This window comes from Monodelphis domestica, chromosome 1, assembly GCF_027887165.1.
Source record: "Monodelphis domestica isolate mMonDom1 chromosome 1, mMonDom1.pri, whole genome shotgun sequence".
Classification (NCBI taxonomy): domain Eukaryota; kingdom Metazoa; phylum Chordata; class Mammalia; order Didelphimorphia; family Didelphidae; genus Monodelphis; species Monodelphis domestica.
The window spans coordinates 163,726,672-163,743,873 of NC_077227.1; the positions used below are offsets into that span (position 1 = coordinate 163,726,672).

The 17,202-nt window shown below is 33.0% G+C and overlaps 1 protein-coding gene across 4 annotated transcripts in view; it reads right to left on the reverse strand.

The window, feature by feature from the left end:
- Positions 1-17,202, reverse strand: part of UACA (uveal autoantigen with coiled-coil domains and ankyrin repeats) — an 88,681-nt gene that overhangs the window by 19,898 nt on the left and 51,581 nt on the right. For all 4 annotated transcript variants that reach the window (XM_007479647.3, XM_007479646.2, XM_016427582.2 and 1 more), the window contains exons 4-13: positions 16,223-16,287; positions 15,131-15,188; positions 12,972-13,042; positions 12,656-12,762; positions 11,121-11,302; positions 10,116-10,153; positions 8,935-9,024; positions 6,262-6,369; positions 1,345-1,377; positions 742-840 (exon numbers count right to left, since the gene is read on the reverse strand). In XM_007479647.3, the coding sequence (XP_007479709.2) occupies positions 742-840; positions 1,345-1,377; positions 6,262-6,369; positions 8,935-9,024; positions 10,116-10,153; positions 11,121-11,302; positions 12,656-12,762; positions 12,972-13,042; positions 15,131-15,188; positions 16,223-16,287 (851 nt within the window). The remainder of the gene's footprint in view (positions 1-741; positions 841-1,344; positions 1,378-6,261; positions 6,370-8,934; positions 9,025-10,115; positions 10,154-11,120; positions 11,303-12,655; positions 12,763-12,971; positions 13,043-15,130; positions 15,189-16,222; positions 16,288-17,202) is intronic.

Sequence of the window (17,202 nt, forward strand, 5' to 3'; positions counted from 1 at the left end):
ATGAGAAATGCAAATTATAACTTAAATGAGAAGCTGCTTTATTTTAATCAACTTTGCACTGACATCATTAGAAGAATATTTTCTATTGAGAAGATATATATCAAAACAGATAATTAGATTATTAAAAGTTAAAATCTTAGCAGCTTTTCAAACTTCAGTAACATTTCGCTAAAATTAAACACCTACTTCTCAAAGTTGATGTGAGGATCAAATGAGCTATATGGGTAAAGTGCACAGTAGGCACTACATTGATACTTGCTGAAACTAACATACCTACAGTCACCTATCAGTTATGAGAGGTATACACAGAGAAAAAAGTGAGGGCATATTAATTTTGTATGCAAATATGGTACCATACCTAAGGTTTATGAAGATTTTTGAAACTTTTCCCAGTTGTAGTTATAGATATGTCCTTACAGTCACACTCTCTCCTATATTTCAGTGATTAATGGTTATCTAGCTGAAATATGACTACTTGGAGTAGGCTTGTGATTACAGAACAGCAAAATACTAACTAGTTCAATGATGGATCAAATCTCACTGTTTTACTCCAACCAAATCAAATAATAAACCTATGGAAACATAATCCTTGAGATTTTGCTATTCATTTATAGGAATATATCACATAGGGATATCTAACTTGAAGTAAAAAAATACCACTATACAGTAAAATAAGATAGTTTCAAAGTAATTAAATTTGTCCCCTAAAGTTAAATTGGATCCACAATTCAACATTGATACCTCATAATATTTGAATCTGTTTTTCAGAGCTTCAATAGTCCTTAAGCTTTCTTCATGCTGTTTTTCCTTGACTGTCAAAAGGGATCTCAGTTTTTCTTTCTGAAATGAAAAAAAAAAACTGAAAACTAAAAACCAGGAAATCCCAATACTGATGAAACTACAGGTCAGGTTGACACTGTTTCCCCTCCCCCTAATCCTCAAATAATGGAAAATGTTCAGTGTTTTATCACTGTGAAACTTCATTTGTTGAAAGATTAAAAAAAAAAGAAATGAGAGAATTTTAGCATTAGAAGAGAATATTATGCACCATCTAGACCTGATTCAACTCACACTTAAATAGATAGACTTTTCTAGTTACTTTACAACCACCTTTTCCACCCAGGAAAAATATCTGCCCTCAATCCTGCTCTCCTGATTGGCAAATCCCAAGCAGAGACTACCATTTCACAAGGGATCCTAACTATACTCATCACTTCACTCCTCACTCTTTAGACTTCTCTATCTCCTCATTAGCTGCCTTACTGCCCTCATATTCTGTATCTTGACCTTTATGTAGAATTTTTACATATAGAATCTCCCCCCCCAAAGCCTTTTTTCTCCTACCTCATTTTCAAGATCATCAGCAACCATTACTTCCTGAAAAAAGAAAATTAATTTCAATATTCATAGAAAATTTCAAAGACAGATGAGCTTTGCATCCATTAAAAAGAATAATTTCATATTTTTAAAAAAACTTATTAAACAGGGAAAGGAAAATAAAATAAGAATGAGAATGTACTGGAATTATTTATGGCAATAAATATGTGATCCTATATGGGTTTACAAATTATTTTATAGGCATCTTGCTGGTATAGCAGATAGAAAAGACTAGCCTCAAGGCCAGGATAACCTAAGTTTTAGTACTGCCACTGACTGGCTAATTAAATTGGGCAAGTCACAACTCCTCAGTACTCTAGGCTAGGTTAGGTTCTTTAAAAATTATTTGGGGAGAAGGTGTTAACTTGACCTGGTAGAGGAGTTTCTTCACCTAAAAGTTCTTTACATAAAAGAAATCACAAAACCAGTTTCTCTCTCTTTCCCCTCTTGCTTTCACCTAAGTTCATTCTCAGTTATCTCAGACTCCCTTACTTCTTTCACATAATCAAGTTCCACTGTTAACTCCTATCCAATTCTTCCTTTCTATTTTTATTGCTACTTTCATTCAAACCCTTATCATACTTAAAACCCGAATAACTAGATGATTCCCTTAAGTTCTCTGGCCTCAGTTTCCTTACCTGTAAAAATAAGAATATTAGCATATATGGCTTTTGTGCTATATGGCCATTCAAGTTCTAAATTAAATTTTATTCTATTTTCAAATAAAGATCAGCCTTCCAAATAGGTGATAGAGTAAAAGAAATGTTGGGTCTGGAGACAGGAAGACAAGTTCAAATCCAGCCTTGGAAAATTATTGGCTGTGTGACCTTTAGTAAATTGCTTAACCACTGTTTGCCTCAATATCTATAAAAAATGAGAATAATAATATCATCTTCCTCTCAGGTTATTGTGAGAATCAAATGAAATATTTTGAAGTGCTTAGCATACTGCTTGGTATACAGTAGATTAATATAATTTTTAGCTATTACAATAATGATGATCATTCTCTTTCCTTTTACTTCTCTCTATAACCTTGAAAAAGATAAGAAAAGCAAAATCACTTTTACAAGCATTTTAAAAAAAATAAACTTCATCTTCATTTCTTCCAGAGATTCTAGTTGAGTTTATGTCCAAACCATGATTTTCTCTGAGGCATTGCTCATAGATGTTTTGGAGTCATTTTCTTCTACATTTGTGTCTTATTATACCTATCACAATAGCTCATTATGATTGGGTTCTTTTTTTGTTTGCCTCTTCTTCCATGTATTTAATGTTAGGGCTTGGCTTTGAGCATTCAAGAGGGAAGGTCTGGGCTGGTCCTATTGCTGCTTTCTTGGAGTTGAGTATTATATTATTCCAGGATCGCAGACAAGTTGGGGATCTATAAGCTTTCAGTGATTTCATTGTTGTTTGAACCAAAGCAAAGTCTGATAATTGTCCCCATGGTCTGAGCTCTGCAAATCCCTGCCTTGGATTTGGGTCTGACAAATGTGCCTGTCATCTGGACAGCTCTATTGCCTCAGAGCTGCATAACTATAGACTCCCCTTTGACCTAGGATTCCCACCCTACCTATTCTTCTTTGGGCTGGGCTAGACATTGGAAATGAGATCCAGTTTTGGGCCTGAGAAATGAACCACACTGTTGCAAGTGCTACTAGCTTCTGAACCTCCTCCACCTACCCAGGGATCAATACTGCCTATTTAAATCTTACCCATCACTCGAGATCTAGCTCAAGTCTCTTCCTTAAAGCTTTCTCTCAGCACAGCAATTCATAATGATCTCTTTCTCCTTTCAATTCCTATTAAAAACAAGTATTCTACTGCTTCTCTTTTACTTGGACAAATCTTGCCTTTCCAGGTCACTATAAACTCCTAAAGGCAGACTTTCATTTTGTCAGCTAAAACCTCCTAAGCATAGAAAGCTGAATATACTGAAGTTACCAAACATAAGACTTTATGAAAATTATGTACTGTGACAGAGGCTGGCATTAGAGAAAAAGTGCCAGAATGAAGAGATGTGAAATTGATCACCTCGACATGGGAGGGGCCCCAGGAGTGGAATCGAGAGGAGGAGGAGGAGACTTTGGCTAGGAGAGCAGTGAGGGCTCTTGGTCTTGAAAGCCAAAGAGAGAAGTTGGGGAAAAGACTTTCCCCTGAGGGTTGCCCATTTTTTCCTGCTGGTGACTGGAAATCATTCCCCCCAACACTTCTTAATTGAAGGGACTTCTGAAGAGAAACCTGAGCAGACTTTACCTCAGCTCCTGTTGCGCAGGGGTGAGTCAACCTGACTTTTTCTCAGGGGGCTCAGGCTGCCAAGGTCTGAGTCCCCCCCCCCCAAACTCAAGGAGGGAGGAAAAGGGTTTAGACAGAGACAGGGACCCCTTCTTCCCACTTTCCTTTTCCCATTCCTCCCTGCCCATTATTCCTTTTGTAGTACCTTATTGAGTTAACATTAAAAGTTATCTGTTCCCCAAGCTGAGTATGAGTGAACGGATCAAGGGGAGACCTTTTGGTCTCGAGTAGTGGAGGGGGGACAAGAGGGTCAAGAGCAAATTAGGGAGAGCAGCTTTAGCTAAGGAGGGAAGGCAGAAGGGGGAAAATATTCAAACCCCCTCTCCTCTCTCTGAGCCAACCTGTTACATCTGCTGTCTCCCCTGAACCCTGCTTTGAGAAGAGGATTCTCCTCTCTTTCCCCCTCTCCATACCGAAAGTCCAAGCTTCCCTCGGGGTACAAAACTTCCCTCTTTTATCTTTTTTTTAATACAGTACTTCTAGTGACTATATAGTTTGAAATATTATTTTTGCCAAGTTTTATAAAAGTAGAAAATTTCATTTTATTTCACCTAATACTATGCTTTGAACATAGTAGGTGATTTAAAAATCCTTAGTGAAACTGTTAGATCCTCAAAGGCTGGGAACATGCCTTATATTCCTTTGTTTGCAACAGATATTAATGCAATGAATTACATACAGCAGAGACTAAATTTGGGGGTGTTGAATATTAAGGTTATTTATTATCTCTTTCTTCATAATTATGCTATATGATTATGACTATTAGTCAAGAAATTATTTATTATTCCAAAAATATAGTTGAAAATGTTTTTATGCATACTCAATACTATCAAAATACCCTTTAAATTGTTTTATTTTCCACAATTACTAAATAAAATGCTTCTCAATACATAGTTAGATATTAGCATTATTCCTTAATTTTCTTATTTAGCAGTCATTTTTATTTCATTAATTTAAAATTTTCTTAGGAAAAATTGTGTTTATGTTACATTTAGTAATAACTGAAATTAGAATAGACATTTTGTTATATGTTCCAAATTATTTTCTGTTAGAACCAAAGTGTCCCAGAATTATTTGTCTGAAGAATATCTATTATAAAATACTTTAAAAGTTCAAATACCTCACCCTATATTTTCTTTTTGCAAAAAAATACTCTGCTTACTTGTCTCAGAATTATTCAAGATCCCTAAATGTCACAAGCTATAAAAATAAAACTCTTGATTAGTATTTTAGAAGACATTGTTCAAAAGCAAGTCCATTTTATCTGCAGTCCTATCTTATTTCATAACCTTTTTGTATTGATTGTATTTACCTTCTCCCCATACCCTGTCTTTTACCTTCTTTATGGCTAAAACAGTAAAGACAGTCCTATATATTACAGCAAAGTCAAGAGACAGCTCACCTGAAGAACCTTTCCAGTTACTACCAGCAAAAAGCCCTGTCCAATCAAGTGATACGACATCAAATCCCCAGCAACAAGCCCTCTCCATCCAAAGTACCATCTGGCTAATTCATATCTTTCCTAAATTGAAACCTATAAACTTTGTCCTTGTATTCTTTAAGGAGTCTCTATCCATGGGAATGGGGCGTCTTTGCCAGCAAATTTAATCAATCCTAGTTGATTCCTAAATTTCTGGTTTTGGTTTTGGTTGTGGTTTGTTCCAGCACCAACAATTTTATCCCTGGTTTTTATTTTATAAATGAAAATAATGAAATTCCCTTTTTAATGGTTCCTTTTCATAAGGAAAATAAAATACTCCAAATACATATACACTGTATATTAATGGCTACATTTCTGTATAATTTCCAAATTAAACTGTAAAGATATTATGTCTTTACAAACTGTATTTTAGGTGAGTCAATCATCTCTATCACACCGACTAATTTTGGATGTGCCCTCTTCTCTTTCCTTTCTATGCTCTTCATTTGGGGATCTTATCCATCCCCATGGGCTGAATTATCATCATTATGCAAATTCACAAATATTCAAGCCCAATTTCTTCCCTGAGCTTTAGACCAACATATTAACCCCATACCCACATTCTGCACAATTCTAGCAAGATTTCTGGTAGATCATCTCAAAAACAATATATCCAAAATACAATTAATTATCTCTGCCCCATCTCCCCTCTTCTGAACTTTCCTCTTACTATCAAGGACACTACAAACCTTTTAGTCACCCAGGTTCAAAAATTTGGCATCATCTTTGTTTCCCTATCCTCTCTCATTCTCCATATTCAATCAACCCTTCTTCCCATTTCTGCTCTTGTATAAATTTTATTCATCTTTCAAGGATTATCTCCCATTCTACCTTCTCCCTTAAGCTTTCCTAACTCTATCAGTATACACTGACCTCCTTTCTCTGAAGACCTATAATATTTAATGTCCAAGTCACTCAATCATAATTGAGGATATGCTCCTTTGTAGAATAAGTTATCTGTTTGTATATATGCCTTGGCTCCTCAAATAAACTTGTAAGCTCTATAAGAGTAGATTGGTTAGGAGGCCTTGCACACTAACAGGTGGTCCATAAATGTTTGCTAATGATGAGAATTATATGGAATCATTTTTTAAAATATATAAAGACTATACCTCATTTAATTGAAGTTGCAATCCATTGACTTTATCGATTAATATCCTTTGTTCTTGTTGAATAGTTCTCAATTTTTCTTTCAAATCTTCATTTTCAGCCTCTAGATCCTTAAAAACATATTGAGAAATAATGAGGATAAAAGATAAAAGGGTAATTAAATTTTTTAATATAGTCATAATACATTTTCTCAGTCTCTCATTATAAATCATACACAAAATAACCATGGAAATGCCAACCAACTTTTAAAAAATTAACTTGAAAAAATAAACACAAGAAATGACTTAATTTACGTAGGAGTTTAAAGTTTACAAAAAATTTCATTCACATTATAAATGCAGTTCTCAAAGTGTGTGCCATGGCAAATTCACAGGGGTACTGTAAGACATTTTAACTTTTCAAGGGAGGGACAGCTAATTAGTTCAGTGGATAGAGAGCTAAACCTGGAGATGGCAGGTCCTAGGTTCAAAGCTGGCCTCAGATACTTCCGAGCTGTGTGATCCTGAGAAAATCACTTAACTTCAATTGCCTAGCCCTTATCACTCTTCTGTCTTAGAATCAATACAGAAGGTAAGTTTTTAAAAAAAATTTTTCAAGGGAAAAACAATAATAAACATCTATCAGAACCTGAAAGAACTCACCATTTCAATATTAGATCACCCAACATTTCTTCTTTCAATGATGTCCTAAAATATTTGAGGTACATTTTTATTCACTTGTGCTTTTTGGCAATGCCAACAGCTTCTCTAACTTTCCCATCTGCAACATATTACCATTATGAAGCTAAGTTTTCAGCAATTGCTGTGATAAGAAGCAAGTACTATGCAAAAATATCAACGTAAAAAGAGAAATGAGGATATCAGGGTCTGAGCTGATTCCAAGGTTATAGAAGCTATATAGTGCCTAATGGGCACACACACATCAATAGTTAATAACTGTAAAGAATGAATTGTTAAGAATGAAATAAAAATAGTATTACTGTTAATCTATGTGTATTATTTTTTCAATTAGCTATTAAGTAGTTAAGTCATTCTTAATAAGTTTTCTTAACCAAACTACTTAAAAAACAACTGCTAGGTATTTCTTTTCACTTCAAAGCATTATGAAAAAATTATTGACACACACTAATGACATCACGAACTGAGAAAATCTGGGAACCTTGGCATTGTCTCATTTGAACATTAAAACAGCCTGGTAGGGTGGGTACTAAAGATATTATCCCCATTTTAGACATGAGCAAATTGAGGCTTAAGGTTAAGTTAAATGGCTTGCTCATGGTCACACAGCTAATGTTAGAGGCAAGATTTCAACACCCAGATCTTTTTCACTCTAAAACTAACACTACTCACTTTACCATGCTGCCACTACAACATCATAATAACAAAAGATACTATTTAAAGTATTTACATAATTTAAATTGAATTACTTAATTTTATATATTATATATAAATTAAATACTTTAAATTAAAATACCATTTTAAATATTTAAAAGTCAGCAATGAAGGACACTGTTACTAACAAAAATAAGATAGTCTATCAACCAAATAAGTCAGAACTATCTTTAGTTTTAGGTCTCCAAAATTTGTAATGAGATCATCCTTAACATTTTACTGTTTATCACCATTTAGGCCATCTGATAAAAACAAATGAACTCTATTAAGAAGCATTACAATATCTATAATCTTTTCCCAAAGACAATACATAATAGGAAATGTACAAGAATGTAGAAATCAAAATAAAGGTGTACTCTGTTTTATTAAAGTAGCACCTGGTATTTACATATAAATTACATTTTCACATGTTCAACTATATAAACCATATAGTTGCTATTTCTAATCCAACACAGTTAAAAAAAACAAAACTTTACCTTCTGTCTTAGAATCAATACAGTAAGGGCTAGGCAATGGGAGTCAAGTGACTTGCTCAATCACACAGTTAAGAAGTGTTTGAGGTCAAATTTGAACCCAGGACCTCCTATCTCTGGGTCTGGATCTCAATCCACTGAGCCACCCAGCCACCCCTAACACACTTGTTTTGGATAAATATTTGTATTTTTTGTCCTCAACATATCCAGGAGCTATAGGATATTACTATTATGAGTAAGCCTTAATAACACAAACTAAAACAAAATCATTTCAATCAATAAAGTAGGTAGCTATTATGGGGGGAATTTTTTTCCTAGTTAATGTCTTGGATTCATGTGTTGCCTCTGACACATAATGAGTATACTGCCTTGGGCAAGTGATGTAGCTTCTCTGTGCCCAAAGCAAAGCTCAAAGACGATAAATTATGGGAAAAGTGTCAATCTAAACTGAAATACCAAATGAGTGGTATTGTCATGTCCACTCACACACAAACTTCCATATGCAAAAAGAATATCTGCAGCAGGTGTATGTGTGTGTGTGTGTGTGTGTGTGTGTGTGTGTGTGTGTTTGGACTGGATCTGTGATTTCACTGATAAAAGATGTTCCTAGTGAAAAACTTATTGTGCTTCCAAATACTATGAAAAACAAATGGTATCAACTAAGAAAAGTTAGGATAATTCATTTTTAAAGGAGAATCAAGCAATAACAGAGAATTCAAAATAATAGAAACAAACCTATTCAAACAATTTGATTTTACTGTTCAAAGGAACATAGCATTTTTTTGAGAGTGCCCATTTCCCAAAACATTACCTGAACATTTTTCTGCTCCCATTGATAAGATCTCATATTTACATCATCTTGAATATGCAACAGATTTCGGGTTGGTGGAACATAAGATACCTAAGTTATTTCAACATTAAAATGTAACAAGGTTAAAGTAATGAATAAATAAAATAAATTTTAGAGACATATTTTGGAGAAACTTTAAACCCAGTATATTTTGCCTTATGCTTTTAAGCTTTGCTCTTTATTACACAAGGTGGCAGTATTTCTATTTGTATTTTAAAAATTCATTTCATTCTAAAAATGGAATTCACTTTCAAACAACTTTCTTGTAAATAATTTTGACCTATTATTTGAAAGTTTTCAAAATATTAAATTACTTGAGTATTTAAGCTATTCAAGAGTCCACTCCATTAAAGTATAATAGCTTACTTAATTTCTATTCAAATCCATAGAGTAATAGTTTAACAAATATATTCAAAGAAATGATCACATAAGAGCAGAATTAAAAACTATCAAAAGACTTTAAGTATAACAGTACATATTCTGATCCCAATTATTAACTGTCATAGAATGAAGCAGAGTGTCATTTGAGGATCATGTAACACAAAAATAGAGGAGTTAAATCCATACTGATTTTTTTCTTTGTATTCCTATTACCTAGCACACTGTAGGTATTTTATAAATACTTGTTGAATGAATGACAATAAAGAAGGCAAGTCTCTGGTGAACCATAACAAACAAAACTTAACAGCTTTTATTTTAAATTGAATGAGGTGATAAGACTTTAGATCAAATAGATGGGATTAGGCATCAGCAAAATTCATCCATAAAATGACATATTATAACCTAAAATATGATTTGTAAATGAGTCAGGGAAGACATTATCATAGATTCTAAATATTATCAACAATCCAGCAATTTAAATTGAACATGTAATTAAATAACCTAACATTGGGAATCCAATAATATAAGTATCTAGTAGTTAGTAAAGAAAAAGGGGAAAAAATAAAGATTAAAGAATTTCTGTGTCCTGTCAGGAATGATCAGGGAAAAAAGCCTTAAGCCTGAAAATCCTCTATAAAGTATATAAAGTCATTACAAAATCTATAATTTTCAAGATATTCAATTTATGTCAATTTAGTAGCATTTGCCTTTCAATCTAGCAACCCAAGCATAATTTATTAAATTTTGGAATGAAGACTTACCTGCTGAAAAGATAGTCCTTTCTTCAAAGGTTCTCTCCCTAAGGAGCAAAAAATGGAAGGATGAAAATAATAATACATGATATTAGTTTGGATGCATATTAAGCATAGATTTATAAAATTTTAGAACTGAAAGAGAACCTAGAAAGCACCTGATTCAGTCTCCTCTCATAAGTCAGAACTAAAAGCTAAAATCACTTCCCTTAGGTCACACAGTTATAAAGACAGGGAGACTCCAAGATAGATCTCTACCTTGCTTTTGTCCATTTGCCTCCTTTACCTCTATTACTTTTTTTAAAAATTAAGCTTAATTATTAATTTCATTCATTGTAGTTTTATTTCATTCAAAGAAAAAAGGTCAAGAATTTTAAACATACATCCATTTAAAAGGCACAAAATCATTTTCCAAAAGTAGTGCTTCACTTGATACTTGATCTTCAATTATTTCCCAATGGATTAATTGCATAATTACCCAGGACTCTTATAGCACAACTACCAGTAAATTCTACTTCAACAGATCTAAAATAACCAAGCAAAAAGGGGCATTCTGACATATAAGAAAGATAAATATTTAACAGATTTACTAATTGAGATTTTTCTCATTGAAGAAAGTTTTCTGTTATCACAAAAGTTTCAATACTAAAATTTCTATGTGCTGTTTTGCTTATTTTAACTGACTTTTGCCTAAATTAAGATAACATACCCTAACCAATCATTCACCCTGGCTATCTCTTTGCCAGTCTTGCTAATATAGCATTCATTACACAGTACTCTACCTCAAAACTCATAGAATGGTAATCAAATCAATATTGCCATTATTCTGGAAAGGACATGTAAATCAACCATTCTTATGCTTCCTGTGGCAAGAACTATCTTGTTTTTGCACTTATATCCTCAGAGCTTAGCACAAAGTTTGATACATAATAAGCTCTTCAGTGTTTTTTATCTATTCATCCATCCATCAATCTATTCATTTATTCATTCAAAGTTAAGGAAATTCCTGGATACCTTTGTTTGCATTTTCAGCTGAATTCTTCATTAATGATAGAATATCCAGATTATCACCAATTCTTGCATAGTAAGAAGTATCATGGCCAAGAGCATCCAACAAGCTGGCATCTGCACCATTTTTAATTAAAATGTCCACGGCATCCTTACAACCATACTCACAGCCTAACATTAGTGCAGTCCTAGAAGAATATACAATCACAATAAATAAAACATTACAAGAAAACATTTGACAGAATTCAAGAAAACCATGCACTACAATTCCTATGACTCAAAAAATAAATCCTAAAGAGTTTTCAAGGAATAATGTATGAGTTAATGATTATCCTAGTGGTCAAATAGCTATTAAGAATCAGAAATGTGGGGGGCAGCTGGGTAGCTCAGTGGATTGAGAACCAGGCCTAGAGACGGGAGGTCCTAGGTTCAAATCCGGCCTCAGCCACTTCCTAGCTGTGTGACCCTGGGCAAGTCACTTGACCCCCATTGCCTAGCCCTTACCACTCTTCTGCCTTGGAGCCAATACACAGTATTGACTCCAAGACGGAAGGTAAGGGTTATTAAAAGAATCAGAAATGTGATTTTAATTTAGATTTTACTAACACCAGAAGTCACACTAATATTGTTTCAAATGAATTAGGAAATGTGGGTATTATTCTGATGACAGTTGATTTTGTTTAAAATGACAACAGTAACAACACAAACTTGTTTCAGGAAGTTTGGTTAAATGAAGTATTATAAAAGTCATTTTTTCCCCTTTCCCCTTCCTTTATCTCATTTATTAAACAAATAAGCTAAATAAAAGAGTTCCTTTTTATTTTAATTATCTCACATATTTGAATTATACTACTTTATAAGTCATAAAATTATATCATATACCAAAAGATCAAATTATAAATTCAACCAACACATACAAAATCTGTTATTTTTTTCAGTAATCCTAAGTAAACTATTAGAAATGTTAAATGTTAGTTCTGAGTATTTTTCATGTGGCTATTAAATAAGTTTACCTTATGCATCTTGCCTTTCTACTTTTTTATGAAATTATAGTTAAAAGGATTTAATTTTCATAATCTTAAATCTGCTATAAAGTATATTTAGAAAAATGGCAGTGATAATAAATTTTATTGCTATTTCTTTTACAAAAAAGGTTCACCATGGGGCAGCTAGGGGGTTCAGTGGAGAAAGAGCCAGGCCTGGAGATAGGAGGTCCTATGTTCAAATCTGATCTCGGACACTTCCTGCCTATTTGATCTAGGGCAAGTAACTGAATCATAATTGCCTAGTCCTTACTTACTTCCTGCCTTGGAACTGATACTTAATATTGATTCTAAGACAGAAAGTAAGGGGTTAAAAAAATCCACTATAACAATCTGTCCTTTATATACTTAACTGGCTTTAATTCAATTTATATAAAATTTTTTCTGCATATACATCTATTGCACAAAATAAGACAGGCATTTTCCAGCCCCCAGGCACACATAAATATGAATCTAAATTTAAAAGAATTAGTCATTTAACTACTGACTTTATATTACCTGCTTTGTTTGTCTCTGGCATTAATATCTGCACCACGATCAATCAGAAGTTGGCATATTAATGGTCTACACATCTGAGTGGCCAGTACCAGTGGTGTACGCCCATCCTAAATAGTAGTAAGAAACTGAAAAGTCAACAAGCATTTATGAAGCACCTACCATGTGCCAGGCTCTGTGCAAAGTGCTGAGGATACACAGAAAGACAAAAAAAATAGTCTCTTCCGTCAAGGGGCTCACAATGGAATAAAGAGGGAAGTAGAGAAAAGCAGTATTCCCTTCACTAGTTGAAATATAGAATGAATGTAAGTTAACTTACCATATCTTTGGCATTTACTGAGGCTCCATGGTCACAAAGCAGTTGTATGCTAGAAATACAATCTGCCATTGCTGTACATTAGAGAGAAAACATATGCTAATGAGACATTTAAAGTTTTCCTATCAATGTAATACATAAACTGTTTCTACCTTTTGAGTTTCACAACCGCTAATACACTGATCTCAACAATATAGTCTATTACAGTTCTATTTGAAGAACTATTCATCATTTAGAAATACTATATTAATTGACTTTGAGGAAATTCCTTTTCTCTAATACAAGAAAATTTCCTTAGCTATGAACAGAATGTGCTACCATGCATACAAAACACATAATTAAAATTAAACTTAAATTTGCTTCCTATTCCCTACTTTTATATATCATGTTTTACTGGTTTACATCTCCATATGGCATCTCGACTTAAAAAAAAAAAACTGTCACAAAATTTCACAAGGTTGCCTTAAACAAATATGATTCATTAGTCCAGATTCCTTTCCAATGTTTTTAACACAAGGGTCATATATTCTGGTCTTTGCTAAAAGCTTTTTAAAAGACATACTATTTTTAACATCTAAAATAGAGGGAAAAGAAATGGTAAGTTCATCAGTCAGAGAAATTTATATTCCTATAGGAAATGATCATTCATTAATCCCTCTTATAAGAATGAAAAGAATATTGGCTCAGCAGTGTCTGCTGTAAAATGCAAGAAAAGAAAATTTAACATTTATGAAATTCAGTCATATTTTCACTTGTAAATGTATTTTGATGAAAGCAAAACATATTACTAAAAACATCTGAAAACTGAAAAACCCTAATTCATAAAATTATTAAATATAAAACCAGTACTCATTATGTTTTTCTCATGTTTTAAAGTAAAATATACTAAATGTCATTTAACATTTATCTATGTCATGAAACAAGTGAAATGTGATCTAAAGATATAATTATCTAGGAGATACATGGGAATATTTTGTTTTATTAATTCTCTGCTATGAGTATATCACAAAGTAGTTTCAGAAATTTTATCTTAAAAGAATGAAAACATTTTTAAAGAAACTAAAATATCTTTTTAAAGAAAACTAATAAAATAAAAAGCAGATTATTTTTAGGCTAAAAGTTAATTTCTTAGTCCTACTGTTATTTCTCACACTTATAATAACTTTATTTTCTGTTAAATACAACTATAAAAAGGAAACCATTTAATCAGTTTAATCCAAAGTAACTAGTATAGTACAGTGGGAAAAGATCAAGATTGGAGTTCCATCTTTGCAATTACTGGGGCAATTACTATTTCTTCTAGAGCTCACTTATACATCTCTAAAATAAGAGAATGGATGTATTTTCAAAGGTTCCTTCCTTTTCTAAAGTTCTGTGGTTATATAAATGTGTGTATGTATTTAAACTAATCTCTTATATTTTCGGACCTATAGTCATCCTTCCTTTTTTTGATATTTAGAGAAAATTTTCAGAGATAACTCAGTCACACAAGTACTACTTGCAACTATGTTAAATTATTAGTGCAATACTATAATAAAAAAAGTTAAAAATGCAATGATAGTCACCCATAGCTTGCTTAACAACGGTTTAAAAAAAATTAAGAGGGCCACTGGGTAGTTCAGTGGAGTAAATCAGGTCTGGAGACAGGAGGTCCTGAGATCAAAGCTGGCCTAGGGTACTTCCTTAACTGTAAGACCCTGGGCAAGTCACTTAACCTCAATTGCCTAGCCCTTGCCACTCTTCTGCCACAGTTAGTATTAGTTCCAAGGCAGAAGGTCAGAGTTTTTTAAAAAAGGCAAGAAAAAATATACTTTTTAAGAACCAAAGGGAGAAACTGGTCAACAAGTTAAAAAATACCATCTGTCAAATATGCAAAATAAAAGTTAGCTTCTTTTAAAAAACAACTAAAAGTATTAAGATGGAGCAGTTCAGTGAATAGCAAAGCAGGACAGGAGATGGGAGGTTCTGGGTTCAAATCTGACCTCAGACACTTCTTAGCTGTGTAACCTTCAGCAAGTCACTTAACCTCAATTATCCAGCCTTTTCCCTTCTTCTGTGTGGAACTGATTCTTAGTGTTGACTGTATAAGACAGGACAGGAAAAAGGGAGAAGGGGAAGGAAAATTAACATACTCTTTTACCAATAGTAAAATTATTGCTCACCTGCATCATGAAGTGCAGTCCTACCCTGCAGGTCTGCATGTTCAGTAGGGCAGTTGTACTATCAATAAATTAATAAATAAGTTATTTATTAGGATTCTATTTTTAAAATCAGATCTTATATATTCTGCTTTAGTCAATATTCAGTAAAAGTCAATCTATTTTTACTTTTGTTTCGTTATCTAATTTGAAATGGAAGAATGCCTAAAATATACAAAGTAAAAGTGTAATAAGATTTCACTAAAGATGAAAAGGTACTGATTTATTAAATAGCACAAAATATTTTTAAAATGTCAAAGGTTTAAACTTCAACAACAAAGGAGAAGCTGAATGGTACAATGGATAGAGTACCAGGCCTAGAATCAGGAGGATTTGGGTTCAAATCTGACCTTAAGATACTTCTTAGATGTGTGACTCTGGGCAAGTCACTTAACCTGATTTGCCCTTGCCCTTAAGCCTTAAGAGTTGTTAAGAGAGAGGACAAGGGATTTTTTTAAAACATTTCAACAATTAGAAAAATAGCCTAAATTGCTCTTATTAATTTAATAAGTTACTGGTTTTAAAAAAACAAAGAGTTTATAGATATATCTATTTAACCAACCCTGAGTAATAAACACTTAATTCAAGGAATTCCAAATTGAGTAAAAAACACTACTACCACAACAAAATTATTTCTTGATATTAATCACCTGAATAACTGAATTTTTCAATGACTGTTGCAAGGCTCTGTAAACAGTGCTTTTTGACTAAGACTCAAGTCAATAATGTATAAAAGTCTTTTAAGTAGAAAGAAAACAAAGTAGTACAATATATATTGAACAATCTTTTAAATTAGGCTGTACACATAAAAACTAAAATGCCAACTATTTCTAATCTGAGTTAATGTCAACAGGACAGTAGCCTCCATAAGTTTATTTTAATACACTAAGTTATGAAATTCATTTCCCTCCTAGTTTTCTCTTTATAGCTAACATTCCTCCAGAAAAAAATTGTGTAAATCAGGCAGAATATATTTAGCCTTTTCCTTTTATTCAAAGTTTGAAGAACATATTAAAATAATTCTTAATAAAATTTTTAAAGTTGAATTTTCCCTACCTGTAAAAGCTTTTGTAAGCACAAAGCATGTCCATATTTTGCGGCAAGGTGAAGGGCACTTCTCCCTAGGAGTAAAAGTTTAATTACTATATATTTGAATGAGAACATGGAAAGGAAAAATAATTTTTTATTAGCATAATCTTGGTCATTAGAAATGAATGACTATAAGTAAAATACAACCCAAGAGGGGCAGTGAAGTAGCTTGGTGGCTCAGGGGATAAAGAACAAGGCTTAGAGATGGGAGTTCCTGGACTAGATTCAAATATAGCCTCAGACACTTCCTAGCTGTGTGACTGGGCAAATAATTTCACTTAGCTCCAATTGCCTGGTCCTTATACCTCTTCTGCCTTGGAACTGATACTTTTCATCTAAGACAGAAGAGAAGAGTGTTTTTTGTTTTTTGTTTTTTTTAAAATAACCTAAAGAAAATACAATGAAACAAGATCACACTATCCACATGTTGGCTATCTAATTACCAGGTGTTTTTTACCCTAAGTAAAAAGTTACCAAATGTCCTAGATAAAGTGGTGTGGGAAAGTAAACCGTGAAAAAAAGGTTTAACAGACAGCAGTCAAATTAGCAACATCCTTTGTCTAATTTTCAACATACTAAGGAGTGTTTTCAACAATTGGGAATCTTCTCTAATATAATTTATATAGAAATGTGTGATTACAGAGATCATGAGGACATGAGTGTGATCAAAATAGGAACACTCTTCTTTATATCTTTCACACAGCTGCCAAAATAGTTTTCTATAGCAAAATACAAATATAGTTTAGGGTTCTCTGCTCAATAATTTTCCTGGTTCCTGAATGCTTCTAAGAAAAAAAACCAAATTCGTTAGCTTTCCAAATCTGGCTCTGACCTACCAGTTAGCTTTATTTCACCTTATCCTCTTTCATATATTCTAACATTCCAGTCTAGTCAAAATACTAACGAATCTCTTTCACTCATTCTGTCATTCTTTCTGTGTATTCAAA